This window comes from Microcaecilia unicolor, chromosome 3 (genome assembly GCF_901765095.1).
Source record: "Microcaecilia unicolor chromosome 3, aMicUni1.1, whole genome shotgun sequence".
Taxonomy (NCBI): Eukaryota; Metazoa; Chordata; class Amphibia; order Gymnophiona; family Siphonopidae; genus Microcaecilia; species Microcaecilia unicolor.
Genome location: NC_044033.1, coordinates 391,847,135 through 391,874,415, shown reverse-complemented (window position 1 = coordinate 391,874,415; position 27,281 = coordinate 391,847,135). Strand labels below are relative to the sequence as shown.

Here is a 27,281-nt window from a genome sequence, read left to right as displayed (position 1 = left end):
TCTTCTCCATTTGCCACTGTAAGCCTTGAAATTTATATTCCAAACTATAATACTACAGAGGCATTAATCATAAATCTTTGCTAACCTTAATTACAAAAATGTTTAGAAGATTAACTTGATGATGATATTTTCTACCATAATCACAAGCTATAATTTTAAATTCTAAGCTTAGAGCTTTTATTTGAATTCAAAATGAAGTTGTTTTATTTTAGATTTTATGTAGTGACGAGAAAGAAGGTACATGATGGGGGAGGGGAAGGAATTTTTTGTAGCTCCTTTGTTTTGCAAATGACAGTATCATCCTAGTCGCTTTCATCTTTTCTCATAAGGAAGTCGTCCCATCCCTTTATCATTTTCATTGCCCTTCTCTGTACTTTTTCTAATTCCACTATATCTTTTTTATTTATTTTATTTATTTATTTATTTGTAGCATTTGTATCCCACATTTTCCCACCGATTTGCAGGCTCAATGTGGCTTACATTTATCGTAATGGCGGCTGCCATTTCCAGGTAACAGAATTACAAAGGGTATTGCATTAAGGTGCTTACATACAGAATTACAAAAGGCCCTGAGATACAGTCGCCAGAATTGCACACAGTATTCAAAGAGTGGTTGCACCATGGAGCGACACAAGAGCATTATAACATTCTCATTTTTGTTTTCCATTCCTTTCATAATAATTCCTAACAATCTATTTGCTTTCTTAGCCACCACTGCACACTGAGCAGAGGGTTTCAACAATGACACCTAGATCCTTTTCATGTGCATTGACTCCTAATGTGGCACCTTGCATCACGTAAGCTATAGTTTGGGTTCCTCTTTCCCACATGCATCACTTTGCACTTGCTCACATTAAACGTTATCTGCCATTTGGTTGCCCAGCTCTAGTGAAAAGGCAGGTGTCCCACTGCTGCATCTCGCTGTCCTCCTCATGCATCTTCTGCAGCAGAGAGCCCGTGAAGCAACACAGATGACATGGAAGGGAAGGGAACTGTCCAGCAGCTCAAATAAGCCTTTGTATTTTCCTATGTGTTTCGCTTGCTGACCTGAACATGTACACCCTGGAGGAAAGGAGGAACAGGGGTGATATGATACAGACGTTCAAATATTTGAAAGGTATTAATCCGCAAACGAATCTTTTCCGGAGATGGGAAGGCGGTAGAACGAGAGGACATGAAATGAGATTGAAGGGGGGCAGACTCAGGAAAGATGTCAGGAAGTATTTTTTCACGGAGAGGGTGGTGGACGCTTGGAATGCCCTCCCGCGGGAGGTGGTGGAGATGAAAATGGTAACGGAGTTCAAACATGCATGGGATATGCATAGAGGAATCCTGTGCAGAAGGAATGGATCCTCAGAAGCTTAGCTGAAATTGGGTGGCGGAGCAGTTGGGGGGAAGAGGGGGTGGTGGTTGGGAGGCGAGGATAGGGGAGGGCAGACTTATACGGTCTGTACCAGAGCCGGTGATGGGAGGCGGGACTGGTGGTTGGGAGGCGGGAAATACTGCTGGGCAGACTTATATGGTCTGTGCCCTGAAAAGGACAGGTACAAATTCAAGGTAAGGTATACACATATGAGTTTGTCTTGGGCAGACTGGATGGACCATGCAGGTCTTTTTCTGCTGTCATCTACTATGTTACTATGTATGTTCGATCTGAGGTCTTTGCAACCATAGCCTCTAGGACAGACTACAAAAAGAAAGGAGACTTGGATGCAGCAGTGTATAGGACTGGAGTTTTTCACTCTGTGTATAAATATGGCTGCTTGGCTGAGCATCAAGGAGCAGTTGGTCCAGGAAGCTTGACTCCTTAATAAATACAACATTGAATCTTTGGTTCCTGATTACACAAAGCATCTCTGATAAAGCTCTTTTATTCAATGGGATGTTATCTTGATACTCTTGTATATATCCTCTCTGGCCCCACTGTAGTTTAACTAGCTAATCATGAACACAGTCTTCTGAAAACTGATGTCTACCTCACATCTTTTCTTACTATTGGCACCTTTTTGTTGTCCTGTTCCTGGCCCTTTCTCCTGAACTGAAACATCTGTTAAACAATTCCTTGTTTTCTCCTTAGGCTTTAAAAATGACTCCCCTTCACCTCTGAATATCACAGTGCCACTGTTGCATTTCATCTTATGACTAATATATCTTTAAAAAGTCTTGCTTAGCTATGTTTTATTCCATTATCATCTTCATTTTCCTGTCTACTTTCACAGTTTCTGTTAGCTTTCAAAATATTATTGTCTGTATAATTTTTGTTTCTGTAATACTATATGAATGCTAACCTTTTCTTTCTTTATTTTTCAGCTACTATTTTAGAAAACCTGTATAGTTATGTTTATAATGTCATGTAATTTCTTTCTTTTTCTTTTTGTTTCTTTTTCTTTATTTTCCTTGTATAAATTTTAATAATGTTATAAACTGCCTAGATTATATCCCTGATGGGCATATATCAAGATAAAAATTTTTTTTTTAAACATATTAGCTTCTCTTTCTTCTTACCTTTATTTATCTACCTTACAAAATTTATTATCCCTACGATATCTCTCATCTTGACAGTTTTCCAGGAATCTAGGGCCTTAAAATGAATCTTCACCACCTGTATTCTTCCAAGTAACCACAATATCTGATGATCATTGGATCTCAGATCATCTTCCCTATGATCTGAAATATTCTTCCCACTTAGGAGCACAGTGGCCCCCAATACACTCCCTGAATGTAGGTCCTGTTGACAGAACGGTTCTCCTTGAAGAAAATTCAGGATCTCCCAGGTTCTAGATGGCACTGCAGCCAGCACTTCCCTTTTCCTAGCAATTTTATTAATGTCTTCAGTGAAATCTCTGTCCTCTACTTGTGAAGGAAGTATGTCTTGATTAGATTGTAAGCTCTGTCGAACAGGGACTGTCTCAAACGTGTGTAGTGTATAGTGGTGTGTACGTCTAGTAGCGCTCTAGAAATAAGTAGTAGTAGTATACCAGCCATGGTTCTCTATATGTTTCTGTGACTGCCACTAAATCCAATTCAGCTTCTTTCACGATTCCTAAGTTCATACTATGATCATTTCTAGATGTTGACCTTTTCCCTTCTTCTATGTAAGAGGGTCTTTTACTAAAGCTTAGCTCCAGTTATCTGCAGCAGGGCCTGTTTTATTCCTATGGGCCCTACTTCAGATAACTCAAGCTAAGCTTTAGTTAAAAGATCCCCTAAGTGTTTAGAGGGCAAGTCTATAAAGGGGCGCTTAAATCTAGGTGACCCCAATGCAGTGTATGGAGTTGTCTATTCTATAACAGCATCTTGGTGCCCAGATTCCATTATGGAATACTAGTGTAAACCTGCATTTGGCATAGCTAAATGAGTGCACACCTACCTACACCAGCTCTATGGCAGACATAGATGGATATGCCTGTGCAGCAAGGAATATGTGCAACGTACAATATTCTATAAGTTGTGTATGTAAGTGGGAGACACACCCATGTCCCACTCATGCTTCACCCCATACAGTTTTGCACTGTGCCATTTACATGCGTCCTTATAAAATAGTACTTGATGACTTTGTCTACTCATCCCTGACAATTGTAATTTCAAGCAGATTTAACCTGGACAATCTATAGTAAACTCAAACACATTTTGAGGAAAACTAGATGGGAAAGCACCCATTTTATTTTTAAACATATGTAAGAACTTTTAGCCACGTATATATGCTTTCAAAGGACTACTCTCCTTTGAATATAATTTGGTTTCAGCTGTGGGAGCCTCTGATGCTTGCTACACGACTTTAATACTTTCACTCTAGGCTCCCTGCCTGCTAATGTTCATATTAGAATGAGATTGGAAAGCGAGCTCCTGGGGTAACTAATCCATTCCAAGATGATAGTTCCACATGTACCGCTTACTACTCTGGGAACTAGTAAGACTAGAGAAAATGTATGGAAATGGATTTTTGGTGTCAACTTCTGTATTAATTAGAAAGCTGGTAACATCTATATTTATTTCTGAAATAGTTTTCCAGTGTGAACAGAGTGAAGCTTGGAAATCTGTAATCATATATTTGCCTAACTAATCCAAAAATAGAAGGGTTTCTGTGAGAAAACAGCATAATTGATTTCATTCTAATTGTTTAGGACAAAATAAGCATGCACTGAGGCACCCAAGATGATGATTGGTGATGCCACTGTGCTTCTGTGGTGCTAATAAGGTTAAAATGTTAATTGAGAATCTCTGTGCCAAACAGATGACTACATGGTTGATGGCTAAGGAAAACGTAACAATTCAATAAAATATAAGAGACTGGTAAGGTAGAAGGATTTAAGTACTGGACTGGGTCCATTGTATAACTGTATTAATATCTTCCAGTTCCTCCAATAGTGAGCCACCCAAGGAAACCTCAGCTAAAGTCAGAACACAGGGTACTATTTGGTAATTTTCCTTTTGTGTACTGCAGTACTTATCAGACTTTTTGTGGCCATGACCCCGTGATTCATTTATTTATGCATTCTTGTATCCAGGGCTGCCGAGAGACTGGGCCAGGCCCCCCCCCCCTGAGGTCGTCATCATCGCTACCCCCCCCCCCTCCACCTGCACCCCTCCATCCACCACCGGTCCGGGCCCCCCTGAATTCAAATCATAGCGCCTCACCTCGACCTCACTCCGTGTGAAAGAAGAACGGCAGCGGCAGTCTGCAGATCACCTCCCTTTGGGCCTTCCCTCACTGTGTTCCGCCCTCGTCTGATGTAACTTGTGCGAGGCCGGGACACAGGGAGGGAAGGCCCGAAGGGAGGCAGTCTGCCACTGCTGCGCTTCTTTCACACAGAGCGAGGTCGAGGTGAGGCACTATGATTTGAATTCAGGGGGGCCCGGCCTGGTGGTGGACAGAGGAGGGCGGGGCAGGGGACTGCGGTGCCAGGCCCCCCTTGGAAGCCTGGGCCCGGGGAATTTTGTCCCTCCTGCCCCCCCCCCCTCGGCGGCCTTCTTGTATCCCACTATTATCCAAAAACAAGTTTCAGTTCAAAGTGGCTTACAATTTACATTTTGGCAGAGTTACAATAGTGTTGTGCAATGTGGAGAGGGCATCTATAGTTCATGTGATTATTCATAGAGTTTTTAAAGAGAGAGATTTGAAGTGGAAAAGATAGTGGTAGCTTTTGTGTACAGTTGTAGAGTTTTGGTGATATGATCACAGCCAAATTGTGTGATACCCTCGCCTTCCCAGAAGTGCAGAATAATGGTGCACCTATGGGGAGCCCACCTGGATCGTGATCCCAAACACAGGTTTTGTAATCCCATTTGGGGTGCCGACCCACAGTTTGGGAAGTTCTGGTTTACAGAGATGTTATCTAAGACATTGTTTCTGATTACGTTTTCTGAGAGAAATGCAAATTGTCTACATAATTTTTTTTACTAGTTGCTGCACATAGTTTTTGGTTTTTTTTTTCAAAAAGTTTTTATTGAAATTTGAAAACCAGTATACAACCAAAAAAAAAGAAAAATAGCACAATGCAATACAACTTGCTAGTCACTATAAACTTCATACCACAGCTCTTTGGCATGATGCTATTACATATATCTTAAAGCAAGATTTAACCCCCCCCCCCCCAAGTAAACAGTACTCAAATGTAGAACAGCCCCCCTCCCCCACCAGAGAGAAAAACATGGGGGATGTTCCAAACATCAGGCTATTAGGTTGTCATCCCAGCTCTCCACTGAAAGTCTCCAGAGGAAATTGGAGAGTTATGGGATAGGAGGTAGTGTTCTATTGTGGATTAAAAACTGGTTAAAAGATAGAAAACAGAGAGTAGGGTTAAATGGTCATTATTCTCAATGGAGAAGGATAGTTAATGGGGTTTCCCAGGGCTCTGTGCTGAGACCGCTGCTTTTTAACATACTTATAAATGACCTAGAGATGGGAGTAACTAGTGAGGTAATTAAATTTGCTGATGACACAAAGTTATTCAAAGTCGTTAAATCGCGGGAGGATTGTGAAAAATTACAAGAGGACCTTACAAGACTGGGCATCTGAATGGCAGATGACGTTTAATGTGAGCAAGTGCAAAGTGATGCTTGTAGGAAAGAGGAACCCGAATTATAGTTACATCATGCAAGGTTCCATGTTAGGAGTCATGGACCAAGAAAGGGATCTAGGTGTCGTCGTTGATGATACGTTGAAACCTTCTGCTCAGTGTGCTGCTGCAGCTAAGAAAGCAAATAGAATGTTAGGTATTATCAAGAAAGGAATGGAAAACAAAAATGAGGATGTTATAATGCCTTTGTATCGTTCCATGGTGCGACCGCACCTCAAATATTGTGTTCAATTCTGGTCACTATCTCAAAAAAGATATAGTGGAATTAGAAAAGGTGCAGAGAAGGGCGATGAAAATGATAAAGGGGATGGGACGACTTCCCTATGAGGAAAGGCTAAAGCGGCTAGGGCTCTTCAGCTTGGAGAAAATGTGGCTATGGGGAGATATGATAGAGGTCTATAAAATAATGAGTGGAGTTGAACAGGTAGATGTGAAGCGTCTGTTAACGCTTTCCAAAAATACTAGGACTAGGGGGCATACGATAAAGCTACAATGTAGTAAATTTAAAACGAATCGGAGAAAATGTTTTTTCACTCAACGTGTAATTAAACTCTGGAATTCGTTGCCAGAGAATGTAGTAAAGGCGGTTAGCTTAGCGGAGTTTAACAAAGGTTTGGACGGCTTCCTAAAGGAAAAGTCCATAGACTGTTACTAAATGGACTTGGGGAAAATCCACTATTTCTGGGATAAGCGGTATAAAATATTGTGTACTTTTTGGGATCTTGCCAGGTATTTGTGATCTGGATTGGCCACTGTTGGAAACAGGATGCTGGGCTTGATGGACCTTTGGTCTTTCCCAGTATGGCAATACTTATGTACTTATTTACTGTACAAAACGTTCCCAGCTTCGGAGAAGATATAACAGTCTATTCCTGTCAACTTATTCATACAACATACATAGTCCACTTTAGTTATTAGAAATTTACGTGTAGGGATCCGTGGTTGTTTCCAAAGAGCTGCCATCATAAAGGTCAGTTTACAATATTTCCTTGGCAACTAGAAAGCAAATAGAATATTAGGTATTATTAGGAAAGGAATGGAAAACAAAAAGGAGGATGTTAGAATGCCTTTGTATCGCTCCATGGTGCGACCGCACCTCGAATATTGTGTTCAATTCTGGTCACCGCATCTCAAAAAAATATATAGTGGAATTAGAAAAGGTGCATAGAAGCTGTATAAAATGTTTTTTGGGATCTTGCCAGGTATTTGTGATCTGGATTGGCCACTGTTGGAAACAGGATGCTGGACTTGTTGGACCTTTGGTCTTTCCAAGTATGGCAATACTTATGTACTTATGTAAGATGCAATAGTCCACATCCCATATTTGCTTGAATTGGTATAACCAAACTATCTCGAAGAAGTTTAAAAACCATTATCCAATAAGTCTTCACTTGAGGGCAGCCCTATCAAATATGTATAAAAGTACCTCATAAACCACAATTATGCCAACATTGAGCAGAAGTGGAGGGATAGATTTTATGCAAACGTTCCAGGATAAGATACCACATATATAACATTTTATACCCATTTTCTACCATATTACTTGCTATTGAAACCTTAAGCAGCCCTCTGTATTTGCTCCCATTCTTGTTGGGAGTAGCCTCATCCTGATTCGTATTCCCAAGTCTGCACATATTTAATCGAGGGAGCATCTTATTGAACCAGGGCTTGGTAGAATCTAGAAATGCAACCCCTACCACTCTCCCCCTGTAAAGCCCTCTTCATAAGTGTAGGCTGCACATAGATTTAATTCTGCAGCAGATTTAGAGTGTTGGAGTAATTAAAGGTGAAGCTTTCTAAGGCACAGGCAGGTTCTGGTGGTGATGTGCTCAGGGGAGGACAGGCATATTGGGATAATTGCTGCTGGCTGCAGTTACTCTGAAAAAGAGGAATGCTCATCAGTTTGGCTATTGAGATTTGCTGTTAAAATAGTAAAACCATGTAGTTGGGGGTGCAGAAATCCAAACATGCAGTACAAGATGGAAGGTGATGTACTGGTGTGCACCAATCAGGCAAGATATCTTGGGTGATCCTGTCTGGTCTCAAGCAGGGTCTGCACCATAAGCCCCATGAAATGAGATTCATGGACCTAAATATGTGCATTTGAGGAACAATGGGGAATATCATAAAGAGATTTAAATACCTCTAAACTGTAGATAATAGTGTCTTGCAAACGTCTTCACACTTCTGTGCATTTTTCATATTATACTGACTGAAAATACAATTTGTGGGGTTTGAGGGCCAAGATGGTGGATGATAGAGACGTGGTGGTGTGAGCTCTGTATTCTTCTGTGTTACTTTCTCATTGTAGCTCTTTCCCTGTTGAGTCAAAATGTGGAAGACTAGGATTTGCCCCTCTGAGACTGGTTGGGTTCCCACTATGATCCAGGTGATGCTAGAGACATATCGAGCTTACTCCGCTTCAGAAGTAATTGTCACTTTATTTATTTATTTATTTATGACATTTATATCCCACATTATCCCAAACAAGTTTGAGTTCAATTTGACTTACAATAAAAAGTATAAGATACATAACAAAGAATAATACATAAGAAAGTAATTTGTTGTAAGAATCCAATTTTACAATACAGTATCATAAACATACTGAGTAGCTATGGATATTTTACATTTAGAAAATCTGTTATGAATGAGAAATTGTACATGAAGCAAAAAGAAGGGTTAATGGTAAAATAGATTAATAACCAATTCAAGTAATAATTAGTTGTTTGAGACATTGTTGTTCTTTGTCAGAGTTTGTTTGAATAGGAACAATTTGAGGATTTTGCAAAATCTAGTATATCCTTGTATATTTCTTTTTTTTGTATATTCTAACCTATCAGCAACATCAGTTAAATCGTCATTGAATTTTGGCATTTGCAACCTCTGGCACTGCTGGAAGAATTTTGTAACATATTGCGATAGTTTTCAGCCTTTCTTACCATACATTTTCCATCATTCACTTCCATATCTTTATGTTCATCAGTATCAAATATAGCACTAATATTGGCATAAGGTCATAAGCAGGGCCATGCTGGGTTAGACCAAAGTTCTATCAAATTCTGCCTTCACCAATGGCGGCCAGTTATTTGGAACTTTAATTGGGTCCATGGTGCTTGACATGGACCACAGCATAAATTTGTTAAGCCCTGAAGTGTGAGGGCCCCTCTTCAATCCGGAAGTGACAGCCGCGGTGTGCTGGGATGAACAGGCAAGTGTATTGGGTCCACCATCATAATATAAATACATTTTAAAATTCCCATAGATGGGACTCCACATGGTTCTGACTGCGGATGAAAAACCAGGAAGGGTAGAAGCGGCAGGTATGAAGCACTGATTGCCTATTTCTCCTGCCAACAGAGGGCAATGTACAAGGGTGAGTTGATTAGAGAGATCTTTGAGGACAGTGGTGGCTCTGGTACCTCCCACCTCCCCTCCACCTGCACAAACTTTATGCAGCCCCCTCCTCAGCATATGGGCCCTAGTATGTGCCTAGTTTTCCTATTCCTTAATCCTGACCTGGGAATAAACTTCAAACAGTGTTTACAGCCAGTTAAGGTGCTTGCTTCTTGAGGGGTTGAATCCTTTTCTTTGGGTTTAGTAGCCAGTGAAGATGGTGCTTTGGAAGATCAACCTGCTGTACGTTAGCTCACTATGGGGTCCTTTTACTAAGCTGCTGTGGTAAAAGGGGACCTGCGCTAGTGTCAGCATGTGTTTTTGACGCACGCTGAGGCCCCCTTTTACCGCACCAGGTAAAAGATTGTCTTTTTTTCTGGAAAAGAAATGGCCATGCAGTAAGTGATACCTTCCATAAGTATCCAATTTGTTAACCTGCTTGTGAGCCCTTGTGCCTAGGCCAAGACTTAGGAAGGACCTTGGCCAATGCCTAGGGTAGACCAAACAGGCGCTAAGCAATACCACGGCCACAAAGCCCCGCACACTCAAGACAATCAACAAGCACCAACAGAAAAGGGAGATAGACCACTCAGGCAGGCCTCACGGCCGAACTGGAACCCACTCGTACAGAGTCCAAGCATACGGGCCTCACGGCCGAACTGGAACCAAGTCATATACTAGGGAAGGGAAAAGAACAACGAGGGGTCCCAAAAAGGACTGGAGCTTATGCAACACACACAGCACTAGCTAGTGATTCAAGGCAAGGGTGACAGAGAAAAAGCTGGCAGGTACAGACTATGACCAGAGGGAGAGAATGCAAACAAAGGCTACAGAAGCACAGGTAGAAGAGGGCAAAGCCTGCAGGGGAAAAAGGAAAGCCGAGGACAGAATGGAACACGATAGACACGGACTCTACAAGAGCAAAGCTCCACAGGAATGGCTGGACAGGGAAAACAGGCTGAAGGAAAAGGCTGCTCTCAAAGACAGGAAAGAAGCAGGCACACAAGAGTACCGAAAGGGATAAGGCAGACACCAGAGAAAGGCTGCCAAGCAGAGGCAGGGCTTACAGAAGGCAATACCAAGCTCTGCACATAAAGGGTTAACACTGAGGAAAGGGAAACTTAATCAAACAGAGGCTGCCAACAGAGGCAGGACTTACATAAGGCAAATACCAAGCTCTGCACAAAAAGGGTTAATACTGAGGAAAGGGGAACTAAACAAACAAAGCAGGGACGAGCTTACCACAGACAAAATAACACCAGATGACAGACCCAGGTGCAGTGTAGTGAAGCAATCAAGCACACGCTGGTAACAACCAGCATACACAGAAACCACAAGCAACAAGAAGAGTAAGCAAACTCCAACGAATACACAGTATGCTACAAGCACAGACTGAGAGAGGGAAACAGGCTCAGCTGACGGGAATCAACACTAAAGCATAGGCTGTAGGGAGAGGTAAGTTTAAATAGATCTGACTTCTGACGTCTGCTGCTTCAGACGTCAGCTCAATCTCTGACAGGCCAATCAGAAGCGAGTCCCAGTCATTCCCCTGCCTATCTCAGCAGAATCATAACACAATTATTAAACTTAAGTATGTATTTTCACAACTACAGCTATAAATATGTAACAATATACTACTATAATTTCTGTAGTTTCTCCCAATTTTATTTTTATTTTTTTGAGTAGTAAGGAACATCAGAGGTGGGCTTCCTCAAAAGACTTGTCTCTTATATATGTAGGAAGTAGGTGACACACCCGGTTCTTCATCGGTCCATGATATGATATATTTAAAACAGTCGTACTGGAAAAAGATATAGAAAAAAGTTATATTTGAAAAATAAAAAAATACAATTGAAATTGATAAAAGAAAATAACAAGCAAAAATCATATCATGGATCGATGAAGAACCGAGTGTGTCATCTACTTCCTACATATATAAGAGACAAGTCTAGGGGTGGGAACTACTGCCCAGTGGTAGTTCCAAATTGGTGCACAGCAAGCCTGTTGCCGTGTGCCAATCCTTTACTAAAATGGCCCCTCAGGGAAGGAGTGAGAACATTTCCAAAATGGGGTTGTGGGAAGTGCAGAAACCAGCTATAGAGTCACTTTGGGAAGTGATACAGGGATTAAATTTAAGGCTGGTAAATTAGTAGATATGGCTAATATTTCTAGGACAGTTGCTGTTTAGGCTCTTGATTTGGAGCAGCATGCTGCCAGATTGGAGCTATTGTAAGAGATGAGGGATTTTTGCATCATACGGAGAAACAATTTAAAGTTTCTGAATTTTCCTAAGTCCCCTTGATTGTACTAGCAGACATGGTAAGGAAGTACCTTAAGGATATATTGAGAATGCCATCTGAAATGCTTCCACCAATAGTGAGGGCCCAACATTTCTCTCTGGCTGGAGGAAGATGGAGTGTGCCTTTGGATCAGAAAAAGGAAGCTTAAATGTTCACGAATTTGACTGGATTCCTTGAGTTCTCACTGGAGATGGTCATGCAGAGGACCACACCAGTAGCAACTTTTGCTGATGAGCCAGATCACAAGACTTCCCTACATTTATATTTTAGGCATTTGAATGCGGTTTTTATGCAGTCTGCGAGGTGTATATTTCCTGATTTCTTGAAGTCTACACAGAAAAAATGCAGAACATCTTGGACTTTAAACCAAGGGTCTTGGCTATGGGTTCTACCTTTATTGTTAATGCTTATTGCATTGTAACTTTTGAGGGTAATAGTAATTTTGACTCCAAACATCTTGCAGAATTTTCATTTACTAAGGAAGAGGTGAAGATCCAGGGATTGACTACCCAGAGTTAGATAATAATGCCATACAGAGGGAAAGTAGTTTGCGTGAGGGGAAGAGGAAAGATGAAATAACTTAGATGGAGAAGTAATTGCTCACAGAGAAAAGAAAATTGTATTTGAATGTTGTGTTTTCAGCTGGTGCCTTAAAGAGAAAATTGGGTTCCAGAGCTACTGTTATATCTGTGTTGTGGTCGATGTTGATGGCTCAAATTAAATAAAAAGATTGAAAGAGATAATGCTGTATAGACTAGCTATGATAGCTATCTTTTGGTGTCTGTTACTGGTGTTTTTTCTTTAATTTATTTCTTATGGCGCCTTTATTATTGTGGGTATAAGAATTTGGATAATTGTTTTTAGCTGTTTCCTTGTTTTATTCTTTACCTATCATCACTCAAATGTATGTGATAAAATTTGTGAAAATTCTATAAAGATTAAACAATAAAAAATGAATACAAAGTTCAGAATGCATTAAAGTAGGGATTTGTTTCCCCAGTCTACACAATCCTCCCAATAGTCAAAACCATTTAACTGGCCAGCACTGGATATCGTTGGCCGTTAAGTTCAAACTGGCCCCAAAATAAACTGGATATTCAATTCTGGTCACTTGAAACGGCCTGGCATTGAATATCTGGGCTCAGCACTGACCGCAGGTGTTAATCAGGCTAACTCCCACGGTCTGAATATCAGGCCCAATGTATTCTATATTTTCAATGTGAAAGAACAATAATGTAAATATTCAAAAAGAAATTAAGATTAAGAAACCAAAAATGCTTGATTGAATAAGTCTTTACATCCTTCTTCATTGCAAACCCAAATTAACCTGGTTTTCAGAAATTGGCTTATTTAGTCCATGAAGAGTTAAATAGAGGACACCTGTGTTCAGTCACAGTAATTTAGTTGATTCAAATACTCCTAGACAAAGAATCAAGCTGTATGAAGTGAATTAGAAGCAAAAATCTAAACATTCCAAACACAGCTGCCAAGTGAACTCAAGTATAAAAAAGTTACCAGTCATAAGAACATTTCAGTATGTTTGACTATCCCTTGTCACTGTTTGGTTTCTAGTTGTGAAGTGTCTGTGCCTCCAAAGACAGTAGTCATGGCTTAAAGAAAATGATGAGGAAGATATAGTTTATGTTTACTTGAATTTGTTGAATCGCCTTTTTTACAAAATAATTCAATATGATGTACAATAATATTAAGTCTTAGAAAATAACTCCAATAAAATCTTACGAAAACAAATAATTCTTACAAGGAAACATTCAAACATCTTGGCAATAACAGCAGTACTTCATATTTTTATCCAAAAGAGGTCTTCCATCAATCGCTAAAAGCATTCGAGCAAAAATAAGTTTTGAGACTAGTTTCAAAATTTTTTTAAAGATGTTAATGAATGGATTGCATGAGGCAACTTGATCCAGAGGAATGGAGCCATAGAATAAAAGGCACTTATTCTTGTTTACTCCCATTAAACCTGAGATGGACTAGGTAGAGCAAGTCTATGGTCATTAATAGAATGAAGGCGATGAACAGGTGTACATGGAATTGTTAGTTTTGAGAGATAGTTGTGTAGTCCTGTTCGGAGTGCCATAAATGCCAGTATGAGTATTTTGAATTGAATCCTATACTTACTGGGAGCCAGTGCAATTTTCGAAGGAGCAGGGTAATATGATCACCTCATCTAGCATGACATAGTACACGTGCCATGGTGTTTGTAGGGTTTGAACTCTTTTTTTTTTTTTATTATTATTCTAATTTAGAAATTCCTGTGTAGATAATATTGCAATAATCAAGTCGTGATTCTGTAAATGCATGAAACTGATTATATTAAGGTTATATTTGAAAATAATGGTGCCCCCACCCCGCCGCCATTCATAGAGAGGAATATCAGAGGTTAAATGTTAGTATAGTAAATAAGATGGAACGTTACTAAATGCTGTCTTTACCAGATGCAGGAAACTTTTATTAGACATAAACAAGTTTAGAAGAGAACAGGGAAGGAAGTGAATGCGATGCATGCAGATGTCTGAGCATACAGATGATGCATGGAATAATGTATGATAGTTCCGCATTCCTATAAATGTTAGATTTTTACTGGAACCACTAGCAGATTTGGAAAGTACCCTGAACTTGCAGATGCAAGCAGAATATAATCTAGCCAATGCATTTTTTTTCAAAGTTTGTGTCCCATCATTTGTGATGTAACCAGTTGATGTATGACTTAATGCATTCTTAATAAAAGAGCAGAGGACCTGAGGGATTTGGAGACAGTTCTCGGTGGCCTCACTGCCATTATGTGAGACCCTCTGTTCTCTCTCCCAAAGGCCTTTTATCTATATTTTTTTGTTGGTGGTGTGTGTGTGGATTTCTTTCCGTTGGCCTCCTAGAGATTGAAGTAAAGAGCCGGGTATTTGTCCTGCCCCGAAGGGATCTTAGGCAAACAATACAATGTATGTAGTGAGTTGAAGTCCAATAAACTTCAAATGCATCTAATTTTGTGAAGAGCATGGAACCCAGATTTTATTACTGAAGAAATGTGTGAAGAGAAATGTAATTTTGAGTTTAAAATGACACCCAAATATCTAAATTAACTAATAGACTGGACTGGAGTACCAAATAACATAGGTGTAATTGATGGGACAGGACGTGGCCTGTAGTCCAGCATGCTGTAGTCTTTTTCGGATTTAGAACTAACAGATTATCTTGAAGCCATCTAGTTACGTCATCCAAACAACTTTGCGGGGGGAGGGGCAAAATAAGATTATTATATGGTATAGTCAATAATAAAGATATCATGAACATTGCTTCAATTTAAATGTTCTGAAGTGAAAGATAACCTTGTGATACATAGAAAATTGGAAAACACTGAGAATTACAATCGTAGGTTGAACCTAAGGTTTCTAAACTTCTCAAAGTCCCCTGGAATACCACCTCTTGATTTATATAAGAGTTATCTTACTACAGTTCTGAAGTGTTCCCCAGATTCTATTCCTCCAGTTAATAAAATGTATTATGTGCCTATACCTGTACAGAAATCTTAGGGTGAATTGGAGGGTGGACGGGACCAAGGTGTACAGCTAGATGTGAATAATATTTCTGCTATTTTGGAAGAATCTTTGTCAGAATCATCAGAAAGAGTTACATTGTGGGGGGTATTTTTAGCAAGAATTAAATGCAATTTTAAGATTATATTTTAGACAAGCAATGGAACTATTTCATGGCAAATGCATTTGGATCTACCCTGATGTGACTAAATCTACTCAGGAGAGGAGGAAATAATTTTTGGCTATGAGGAAAGAGACTAGAGATCTTGGCGCCACTTTTTTTTATTGGCTTATCCATGTAAATGCATGATTAAATTAAGAGGAATTAAATATGTCTTCTTTGCTCCAGAAGAATTGATGGGTTTTCTAGATATTAAGAAGATCATCTGAACATTAACTTTTGGACTTCATTGAAGTTTTGAGGGGGGGACTCTGCTAAGCCTTCTATTAGATTTCATCCTAACTACTTACAGTTCCAAAAATTGCTAAAAAACTCATTTCTTCACCAATTCATTCCAGAATTCATTACATTAATTGTTAATATAACAATAACCAGTTGATAATCTTGTCTCTTTTCCGTATTGTGAATCTATTAAATATGTACACTATATGTAGTTTATTTGCTAATCTGTTATTCTCAGCCATTTCATCATACTACTTCAGTATTGTTGAAATTCAAACTCTGTATTTTAAATCTAAACTGTAAGCCACATTAAACTCGAACTTGTTTTGGGGATAATGTGGGATATAAATGTCATAAATAAAATAAATAAATTATGTTTCTTTTATATTGGATATTTTCTATCCTTTACTGTTCTTTTGGCTTTTTCCTGGCTTTGGGTTCTCCTCCCCTTTGTAGTGGTCTAAGGAAGATTTGTTTTGTTTCCTTTTATATTATATTGCATGAAATATTTTCTGTTCTGTATCACTTAAACAAGATTTTATTCTTGTGATTGTATAACTGAACTTCGTAAATAAATTATTAAAAAGAAAAATATCATCAGTATAGAACTAGATGCTCATGCCTGAGGAATGAATTCGTGCAGCAAGAGGGCTCAGGAAAATGTTGAAGAGAATTGCAGAAAATATGGAGCCTTGAGGAACTCCACTCAACAGAGAACATGAGTCTAATTGATTGTTATGCACTGAAATCTTGAATGTACAACTTTGAAGAAAGGAAGTAAACCATTTAAGGACTGTACCTGTGAGATTGATAGAGGCAAGGCGGTTAAAAAGCAGATCATGATCAATAACTTCAAAAGCAGCAGATATAGTGAAATTGCCAAGGCAATAAAGCCGTCCAGTTTCCTGTAGATTTCACTAAGAGTGATCAGCACTGTCTCTGTACTAAAGCCCTACCTGAATCCAGATTGACAAGAGTGGAGTGCTAGAACAACTTCTAAATGAGTTTGAAGTTTGAGAAATATGACTTTTTCTAATATTTTAGCCAAAAAAAAGGAAAATTTGAAATGGGACGATAATTAGAGGGAGTAAGAGGGTCAGCTGTCGGTGTTTTGAGAATGGGCCTCACTATAGCTGTTTTCAGAGATGCAGGACTGGTTCCCTCTTTTAGATTTTGCTACTAAAAGGTGAATTAAAGGTAACAAATCAAGAGAGGGCACTTTGATAAAGTATAGGATCAAGAGAACAGGTGATAACATTCATACTTGATAAGATGTTCTTAACTTCTTTAATTGATGGTAAATTAAAAGAAGTCCACTGAGATTTCAAAAATGTAGGGGTGTTGCCAGTTGTGGCAGATTACTTCCCAAAATTGTATTCAATATGAGAGTATGTTAGATGTTTTGATATTTTATATTATGTGTAATATGTGAAATTATTTTCTCCATTTTATTTCAGCTCATTCAGACCAACAAATTGAAGCACTATCCCAGTATCCATGGAGATTTCAGTAATGATTTCAAACAACCCTGTGTTGTGTTCACAGGACACCCTTCTCTTCGATTTGGGGATGTAGTACATTTTATGGAACTCTGGGGGAAATCTAGCCTTAATACTGTAATATTTACAGGTAGGTTGCAATGCAAATTCTCTTTTGTACATAAAGTACTGTATAATTTTGTTTTCACTAGTATCCTTATACTGAATCACTTTATAGTTTCAACTTGGGTACAATACAAGATAAAGTAATATATTTCAGTCATCCTAAGGTTATTAATACCTTAGTAATCTGCACTATCACATTCCACCAGTTGCTGAATATCAAGTTAACTGGGCAGGGTATTTATCCTCCTCTCAATTTGAGATACAGTGTTCTTCTACTTGAACCCATGCTTTGAGCCCTTGGAAAACTCAGGCTGTAAAAGTGAAACAAATCCTTATTCTGGCCCTTAACTTCATGTCAGAGCAGCTGAGAAGACTCTTTAAACAGGATCTGATAACCAATGGAAATCGGTGCAGTTTCCTGTTTTTTTTTTTAATTTTCTTTAAGGGAAAGGGGATGAGATGTGATATACCGCCTTTATGTGGTTACATTTAAAGCAGTTTACATATAATATACAGGTATTTATTTTGTGCCAAGTTCTCAGGCCACTGGGCTACTCCTCCCTATTTCAAGAGCCTCAGGGCAAGCTTCAAGCTGAATTAGTGAGGTGAGCCTGAAGGCTTTCCCACATCCCCAGAGCACTCTTCAGACTAACATCCAGAAATTACCTTTTCTTGAGGCAGTGTTTTGTCCATGAAAGCCTGAACAAATGCTGTAACATGGTCATCATTTTTCAAGCGTCAGGTGCTTGGTCATAGCCCAGAGAGCTTTTCAAGAGTTGGGGGAGGGTTTAAAGCCTTTGGTATAGACTAACCTTTTCTGAAGTTCTGCCTACTTATGGAAAGAGAGGATGAAATACTGAGAACTTCAATAAGTGGTTCAAAGCCTGGTAATGGAGAAAATCCACCTAGGTGGAGGACTGCTGAAATCCCACAAGGAACACAAGGAAAACAATAACAGTGGGAAATAGACCAGGCACTCTGGGGACAAATCAAGCAGACTTCAAATTCTCAATGAAGCAATATTTATTGGTAGGAGACTCTACACAGCACTGTGTTTTGTAAGAAGGCCTGCCTCAGGAGTGTAAATAAACATATAAAATTTAAAATACAAAGTATAACATTTAATTTACAATATGAGTGGAGGAGTGGCCTAGTGGTTAGAGCACTGGTCTTGCAATCCAGAGTAGGCTGGTTCAAATGCCACTGCTGCTCCTTGTGATCTTGGGCAAGTCACTTAACCCTCCATTGCCTCAGGTACAAACTTAGATTGTGAGCCCTCCTGGGACAGAGAAATATCCAGAGTACCTGAATGTAACTCACCTTGAGCTACTACTGAAAAAGGTGTGATCAAAATCTAAATAAATATATACATAATTTGAAATATAACAATATCAAACCATAGCGCGCCTAGAGATCTGCACCGAAATCCTGGCATATTCTATAACCATGTACGTAACTAAATTGGCTTAACAAGCAAATCAGTGTTGATAACAGCACTTAACAAGCAATAATGAGCCTAAGTTTTAGGCGCTAGGATATCAACTAAGCATATTCTATATACCGTGCCTAAATCTAGACACCACTTATAGAATACGCTTAGGCGGAAATGTTTTCCGCAATGATTTTTTTAGGCGCCATATATAGAATCTGGCCCTACATGTCTAGGCATTTAAACTAGAAGCTGGGGTAGCATTTGGAAGCAAATAAATTCAGGTAGTCACCCCCAGCAAATAACAAGCTGTGACAGTAGTAAAGAAAGCAATGAAAACAACAATTTTAGCAATTCACTTCTTAGCAATACCATAGAAGGTGAGGCTGGAGTCTGTGGAAAGGAAGAAGCGATATAGATCACCTTGAAAAGAGAAGACGGAACCTCTATCCACATGGGTATTGTGTATAGACCGCCAACATAATTGGAGCAGCTTGATAAAGAATTGGTTGCAGATGTCCAAAAGTTGGGAACGAAAGGGGGAAGTGCTGTTACTGGGAGATTTCAACCTGCCAGATGCAGACTGGAAAGTTCCATCTGCAGAATCGGAAAGAAGTAGGAAGATCATGAATGCCTTAGCGTGCTCTGTTCAGATGCTCCTTCCCTTCCCACAAGGAGCAGCTGGTACAGGTGCCAACGAGAGAAGGAAAAATTCTAGACCCTTAGTGGAGCACATGATCTGGTGCAGGAGGTAATGGTGCTGGGGCCGCTTGATAACAGTGATCATAATATGATCGGATTTGATATTAGCTTTGAAGTAAGTATGCATAGGAAATCAAATACGTTAGCGTTTAACTTTATAAAAGGAGACTATGATAAAATGAGAAGAACGGTGAAAAAAACTTAGAGGAGCGACTGCGAGGGTCAAAAATTTACATCAGGCGTGGATGCTGTTCAAAAACACCATCCTGGAAGCCCAGGCCAAATATATTCTGCGTATTAAAAAAGGAGGACGGAAGACCAAGCGACAGCTGGCGTGGTTAAAAAGTGAGGTGAAGGAAGCTGTTAGAGCTAAAAGAAAGTCCTTCAGAAAATGGAAGAAGGAACCGACTGAAAATAATAAGAAACAGCATAAGGAATGTCAAGTCAAATCCAAAGCGCTGATAAGGAAGGCTAAGAGGTACTTTGAAAAAAAGATTGCGTTGGAGGCAAAAACACATAGTAAAATTTATTTTAGGTATATTAAAAGCAGGAAGTCGGCAAAAGAATCGGTTGGACCGTTAGATGACCAAGGGGTAAAAGGGGCAATCAGGGAAGCTTAGCAGAGTTTAAAAAAGGTTTGGACGGCTTCCTAAAGAAAAAGTCCATAGACCATTATTAAATGGACTTGGGGAAAATCCACTACTTCTGGGATAAGCATTATAGAATGTTTTATACTTTTTTGGGATCTTGCCAGGTATTTGTGACTTGGATTGGCCACTGTTGGAAACAGCATGCTGGGCTTGATGGACCTTTGGTTTTTCCCAGTACAGAAATACTTATGTAGAATAGATCTAATTTCTCCTTATACCTGTATGTAACTCACCTTGTGTTTGGATTTCAAAAGAAAAGTAATCAAATCTAAAATCCAAAGCTGTAAAAACAAACATTGAGAAAAATGAACAAAACTAGAGTAACTGAGCAAAAAATAGAAGAGGCCTCATGAGACATTCCTACTTTGCTGACAGAAAAAATTAAAACCGATAAGCAGTTGGTCTTATGTCACACAAATCCCTTTTCACATCTATTCTGAACGTTTTCTTTGAAATCTTTCCTTACATTTTTCCTCTAGCTCAAGCACTGCAGTTAATTGATTCATACTGTATATGCAGTTTGATTGAAATGCTGTGTTACCAGAGAAAAAGACCATAGCTATTTCATCTTTTCAGGAAATATTATAAAGAATAAGATCTCAGCTTGAGTTCATGAAGTGTTTAGACGTACACTGATTCATCACGTAATTGTTTCTAACCATTACGAGCTAAGATGTGGTTTGATATTAACAACTGATAATTATTTATGTTTATTAAATGGGCATAACACATACTCTGTATTTTTTCCAGAACCTGATTTCTCCTATCTGGATGCACTGGCACCTTATCAACCTCTAGCAATGAAATGTGTCTATTGTCCTATTGACACCAGATTAAATTTTATCCAAGTGTCCAAACTACTAAAAGAAGTACAGGTAAAATAGGTTGGCTTATATAAAAACTGAGGATGATTGTTGATGTATAATTCAGACAAGATCCCAGTGCACTTCACAAATTAATACTTCAGAATCATAGAGAGGGCAGTTCTATAACAGGGTACTTAGAATTAGAGATTCAGAGGGTGCGCAGCGGAGTCTATTGTATAAAGGAAAGTAGGCGCTTACTTTCCTTCACAGAATACTAGTGTAATCAGATATATGCAAGCTTAACATTTAGGCCTGAGAACTTACACTAGCTATAGAGCTGGTGTGTGAGATCTTAAGTGTGGCAGATACCCATATAACTTACGCATGTAGGTGGAAGCTCCGTTTGTGTCCCACTCATGCTTCACCCCTGTGTATGCCCCCCCCCCCTTGCAAATATACACTATCAGGATTATTTTCAAAAGAGAAGGGCGCCCACCTTTCGACACAAATCGGAAGATGGGCGTCCTTCTCACAGGGTCACCCAAATCGGCATAATTGAAAGCCAATTTTGGGCGTCCTCAACTGCTTTCCGTCGCAGGGACGACCAAAGTTCACGGGGATGTGTTGGAAGCATAGCGAAGGCGGGACTGGGGCGTGGTTAACACATGGGCGTCCTCGGCCGATAATGGAAAAAAGAAGGGCGTTCCTGACGAACACTTGGACGACTTTACTTGGTCCTTTTTTTTTTACGACCAAGCCACAAAAATGTGCCCTAAATGACCAGATGACCACCGGAGGGAATCGGGGATGACCTCCCCTTACTCCACCAGTGGTCACTAACCCCCTCCCACTCTAAAAAAATAAATTTTAAAATATTTTTTCCAGCCTCTATGCCAGCCTCAAATATCATACCCAGCTCCATGACAGCAGTATGCAGGTCCCTGGAGCAGTTTTAGTGTGTACTGCAGTGTACTTCAGGCAGGCGGACCCAGGCCCACCCCCCCTACCTGTTACACTTGTGGTGATAAATGTGAGCCCTCCAAAACCCACCACAAACCCACAGTACCCACATTTAGGTGCCCTCCTTCATCCCTAAGGGCTATGGTAGTGGTGTACAGTTGTGGGGAGTGGGGTTTTTTTGGGGAGGGGGGTTGTGGGGCTCAGCACACAAGGTAAGGGAGCTATGCACCTGGGAGCTTTTTCTGAAGTCCACTGCAGTGCCCCCCTAGGGTGCCCGGTTGGTGTCCTGGCATGTCAGAGGGACCAGTGCACTACAAATGCTGGCTCCTCCCACGACCAAATGGCTTGGATTTGGTTGTTTCTGAGATGGGCATCCTTGGTTTCCATTATCGCCGAAAATCAGGAACGACCATCTCTAAGGTTGACCTAAATGTTGAGATTTGGGCGTCCCCAACCGTATTATCGAAACGAAAGATGAACGCCCATCTTGTTTCGATAATACGGGTTTGCCCACTCCTTCGCGGGGACGTCCTACGAGGACGTCCTCAGGAAAACTTGGGCGCCACATTCGATTATGCCCCTCTGTGTAAGTTAAGTGGGTATTTGTAGGATAGCACTTAGGCAGCATGCTGGCATATACAGGCATAAGTGTGTGTATATGCTAATATTCTAAACATTTACACACATAAATGTTAAATGTCTAGTTTATAGAATTCTAAGGATAATGGGATAAATTTTATAACCGACAGCTTGTGTGAAAAGTACAAAAATACAAGTGATCTATGCCTAGGTACCTATAACCGAAAAGCAAACTGAAAACAATTTCCATGCCCATACCTAGTCCCTATGGCGCTTATTTTCAAAGCAGATAGATGTCTCAAAAAGACAAAAACACATCCATTTGCTGAAAAATGTCTGAATCGCAATTTTCAAACAGGCAGAATTAGGACATTTTCCACTGAGTTTGTCCAGATAGCAAGGGGATGTGTTGTAGGCAGGGGCGTAGCCAGCCTTCCGTGGGGGAGGGGGCACATTTTAGCCCTCCCGCCACGAACCCGCCGCCGCTGCAGCCTACCTTTACTTTTGCTGGCGGGGGATCCCACTCCCCGCCAGCCGAGCCGATGTCTTCTTCTCAGTCGCTTCCTGCTCTTCAATTTGTTTGCTGACGTCCTGCACGTAATTGTACGTGCAGGACATCAGACTCAGAGAACAGAACGTTCTCTGAGTCTGACGTCCTGCACATACAATTACGTGCAGGACGTCAGCAAACAAATTAAAGAGGAGGAAGGACTGAGAAGACGTCGGCTGGAGGGGAGTGGGATCCCCCGCCAGCAAAAGTAAAGGTAGGCGGGGGCGGGTTCGCCGGGAGGGGGGTCCTGGGGTGAATCTGCGGGGGCCCCGGCCCCCTCAGGCCCCACGTAGCTACGCCACTGGTTGTAGGCATGTTTTGCGTGGCCCCAAAATTAGGTCATCTTTCAGCGACAATAGAACAGGAAGACACGTCCAAGTTGAAAAAGAGGTACGTTTCTATCTAGACCCATTTCAATCATGTCCAAGTAAAAAAAAAAAAATGCTGACTAGTGGATGGATTGAGGCTTGACCCCTCCTTAATCCCCCAATGGATACTGTCCAACTCCCACCTCGAATAGCCTAATGGTTAGTGCAGCAGCCTGAGAACCAGAGGAACTGGTTTCATTCCCACTATTGCCCCATTCTGCCTCAATCTTTAAGTTCCTAAAGCACAAAGCAAACTAGTGTTCACTTACCAGAGAAATGTCCTCTTGTTTCAGAACTTCTCAGTAAGAAAGTTCAGTGGAACATATCCTCTTTATATAGTTTTGAATCTAAGGGGACCAGTCAAATGTCTTCTTCTCTCAGAACTTCTCAGAAACAATTTTACATGGAGACAGTTTATGTAGTCCACGTATTGAAAAAGAGAACTCGAGTTTGATAGTATGCAGAATTATGTAGCTGATGGATATTATTGTGTGCTTTCTTGAAGTACAGCTAGAAAATAAATCCATACCTTGTAACATCATTAATACCCATTTGTCCATTCACTTAAGTCCTTAAGTCTGTGTTTGACACAGTGATCCTGCTATTATGCATAAATAGTTAATTTTAAGAGTAGCACACAATAGTTTTATCTTTTAAACAATTTTAACAGAAGTTCTTGTGAAAAAGCCTCACTTGAATAACAACTTTGAGTGGAATGTGAAAATTGTTACTGTTTTGATGCATTTCCTATATGGCAGTTTTCACAGATGGGGGGTGATAGATTTCATGGAAGTGGTAGGAGCAAAAAAGATTTGGTGCAGTTTGCAAAGCAGAGAGGAACCAAAGATAAAACCCATGACAAAGTAGGATCTGTGGTACTGCAGTGGGTAAGAAAAATGGGTCTTCAAGTCTTTCACAAGTGTTTTTATTTAATGATCTAGGATGCATTTTAACAAAGCAAGAACTCATTTTATCATATGTATTGTATAGAGTATTTTAAAACGATTGTACCTATAACTGCTTTTATTACAACTTTCCCCTTCACTTCCTTTTATAGCCACTTCATGTTGTTTGTCCAGAACAATACACCCAGCCCCCACCTTCCCAGTCACATCGCACTGACTTGATGATAGACTGTCAGCCATCCGCCATGTCCTACCGCAGAGCTGAGGTGCTGACTCTTCCATTCAAACGGCGTTATGAGAAGATTGAAATCATGCCAGAAGTGAGTGACAAAAATAGTAACAGAAGAAATTAGGGGGCCCTTTTACTAAGCCATGTGAGCGTCTACATGCGCCCAACGTGTGCCAAAATGGAGTTACCGCCCGGCTACCACATGGCTCTTGTGGTAATTTCATTTTTGGCGCACGGACAAAAAATAGTGCATTTGAGGTTTGTAGGTCATTACCGCCTGGTTACCGCGTGAGACTTTACTGCTAGGTCAATGGCTGGCAGTAAGGTCGTAGACCCAAAATGGACATGTGGCAATTTTGATTTTGCCACACGTCCGTCCATTTTCGGCAAAAATTTTAAAAAGGCCTTTTTTACAGGCACATTGAAAAATGGATCAGCGCATGACCAAGACCCATGCCTACACTGCTGCAAGCCATTTTTCAGCGCACCTTAGTAAAAGGACCCCTAGATTTCAAAGGCATGTATTAGTGCCTGCTAGGAAAACTATAACTGAATTACATAAAACAATGATATACTATAAAATACTTTCTGTAGACAGAACCGTGCTATTGGCTTTTAAGTGGGAGTCGCATGGGTATGTAATTTCTATAAAACATAATTACCTACTAAAAAATAATTTTTTCAAAAATTTTCTAGGATGGCAAAATACATGTTAAAATCAGTTGTGGTGTGTGGAATTATGCCATAAAGTGTATTGCTTCAAATGTATATTATAATGAACCCATCATTCCAAATAGCCCATTAATTCCTGCTGTTGGTTTACTACAGAGGACATTGTAAATGGTTCATAATGTAGCAGTGTGTCTACTTAATGATTGTGCATACATGTAAATACTAATTTTACAATATTGCTATTTAAATGTGTAGATGCGCAGGACACACAAATTTAAGGAGGTGTGTTTTGGACAGTTCAAATAGCTGTACATGTATTTCCCATATTATAATGGCCGTGCATGTATATTTTTTAAACATATACATGCTCCGAGGCAGGTATAAGTGCCAGCTTACCTTCTCATTTGGATGGAGTCTCAACCAGTGATTGAGAGGACAATTGTGCTTACTTCAGTGCTGATTAACATCGCCTCCAAAAGTACAAAAAAGAGATATTTTACAAGGCTCCTGTTTTTTGTTTTGTTTTGTTTTTGTAAAATATTTTTATTGAAACCAAGTATACCAATAACAAAACATAATGCATAATATCTCATTTTTGATAAAAAAGAGAACCCCCCCCCCCCCAACCTTCCCTCCCACCCACCCCTTGCAAAGAAAACAGGGACACTCCCACACCTGGTGTATTCTTATCCAAGTCTGAGAGAAGATATGTGCATAAAAGCTTTGTAAATATCTAGGACAAATTTACTCCTTACCTTTTTATAGATACGTTTGTGATAAAATCTAATGCTGAGATGGTGTCTAAAAGTCAGAAGAAAGATAAACCCTCTTGCCCCATGGAGGCCAAGATGATGGAGACCGCCAGTGGAGCGAGCGGGTTCACTGATGAACAATTTAGCTTTAGCTCACTTCATTGGTTGAGAGGGAATTAATGAAATTAGTGCATCTATCGGACCAAATGCAAACTCTTTCACAGTTGAAGTTGGAGAAGTCAAATGCCAGGTTTCAAAAATGAAGGATGATTTGCTTCTTCTGAAGACTCAAGGGACTGCTTTGTTAAGTGTGAACAAGAGAATGAAGTGTTAAGATGTAAATACAGCTTCAAAGTGCCTACATAAACAATTTCTCAATTCTACATGAATCACAATCAGGATTCCGCTCCATCCACAGCACAGAAACAGTACTAATTACCCTACTAGCCAAATTTAAACAAGAAATTACGAAAGGCAAAAGCGTACTTCTGCAATTCGACATGTCTAGTTCATTTGACATGGTTAACCACAAAATACTACTAAACATCCTCAAATACTTCGAGATTGGTGGAAGTGTACTTAACTGGATCAAAGGCTTGCTAACCACCAGAACATACCAGGTAAAATCAGATTCGAACATATCATCACCACGGAAAGCAGACTGCGGAGTACCTCAAGGATCACCACTGTCACCAACTCTCTTCAACCTAATGATGACCCCACTGGGCAAGTCCCTATCCAATCTTGGCCTTAACCCTTTCATTTACGCAGACGATGTCACACTATACATCCCCTACAAACACGACATAACAGAAATCACCAATGAAATCAAACTTACTTGAACATCATGAATTCATGGGTGAATGCATTTCAACACAAACTTAATTCAGAAAAAACACACTGGCTCATCCTCTCATCCCAATACAACACGAACAAGCCCACCAACATAAGCACCCCTGATTACACCCTCCCCATCTCAGAAAGCCTGAAAATTCTTGGAGTTACAATTGACCGTAACCTCACGCTAGAGAACCAAGCAAAATCTACAACAAAGAAAATGTTCCACTCAATGTGGAAACTCAAACGTGTTAAACTGTTTTTCCCGAGGGAAATATTCCACAACCTAGTACAATCCATGGTACTAAGCCATCTAGACTATTGCAACAGTATCTATGTGGGATGTAAAGAACAAATCATAAAGAAACTTCAAACTGCTCAAAACACAGCAGCCAGGCTCATATTTGGCAAAACGAGATTCGACAGCGCCAAACTCCTATGGGAAAAATTGCATTGGCTCCCAATCAAAGAATGTATTGCGTTCAAAATCTGCACCCTGGTACACAAAATC

The 27,281-nt window shown here is 40.0% G+C and overlaps 1 protein-coding gene across 1 annotated transcript in view; it reads left to right on the top strand.

The window, feature by feature from the left end:
• INTS9 (integrator complex subunit 9) overlaps positions 1-27,281 on the top strand; it is a 221,256-nt gene that overhangs the window by 172,580 nt on the left and 21,395 nt on the right. The window contains exons 12-14 of the mRNA XM_030198704.1: positions 17,185-17,356; positions 20,863-20,987; positions 24,433-24,600. Of these exons, the coding sequence (XP_030054564.1) occupies positions 17,185-17,356; positions 20,863-20,987; positions 24,433-24,600 (465 nt within the window). The remainder of the gene's footprint in view (positions 1-17,184; positions 17,357-20,862; positions 20,988-24,432; positions 24,601-27,281) is intronic.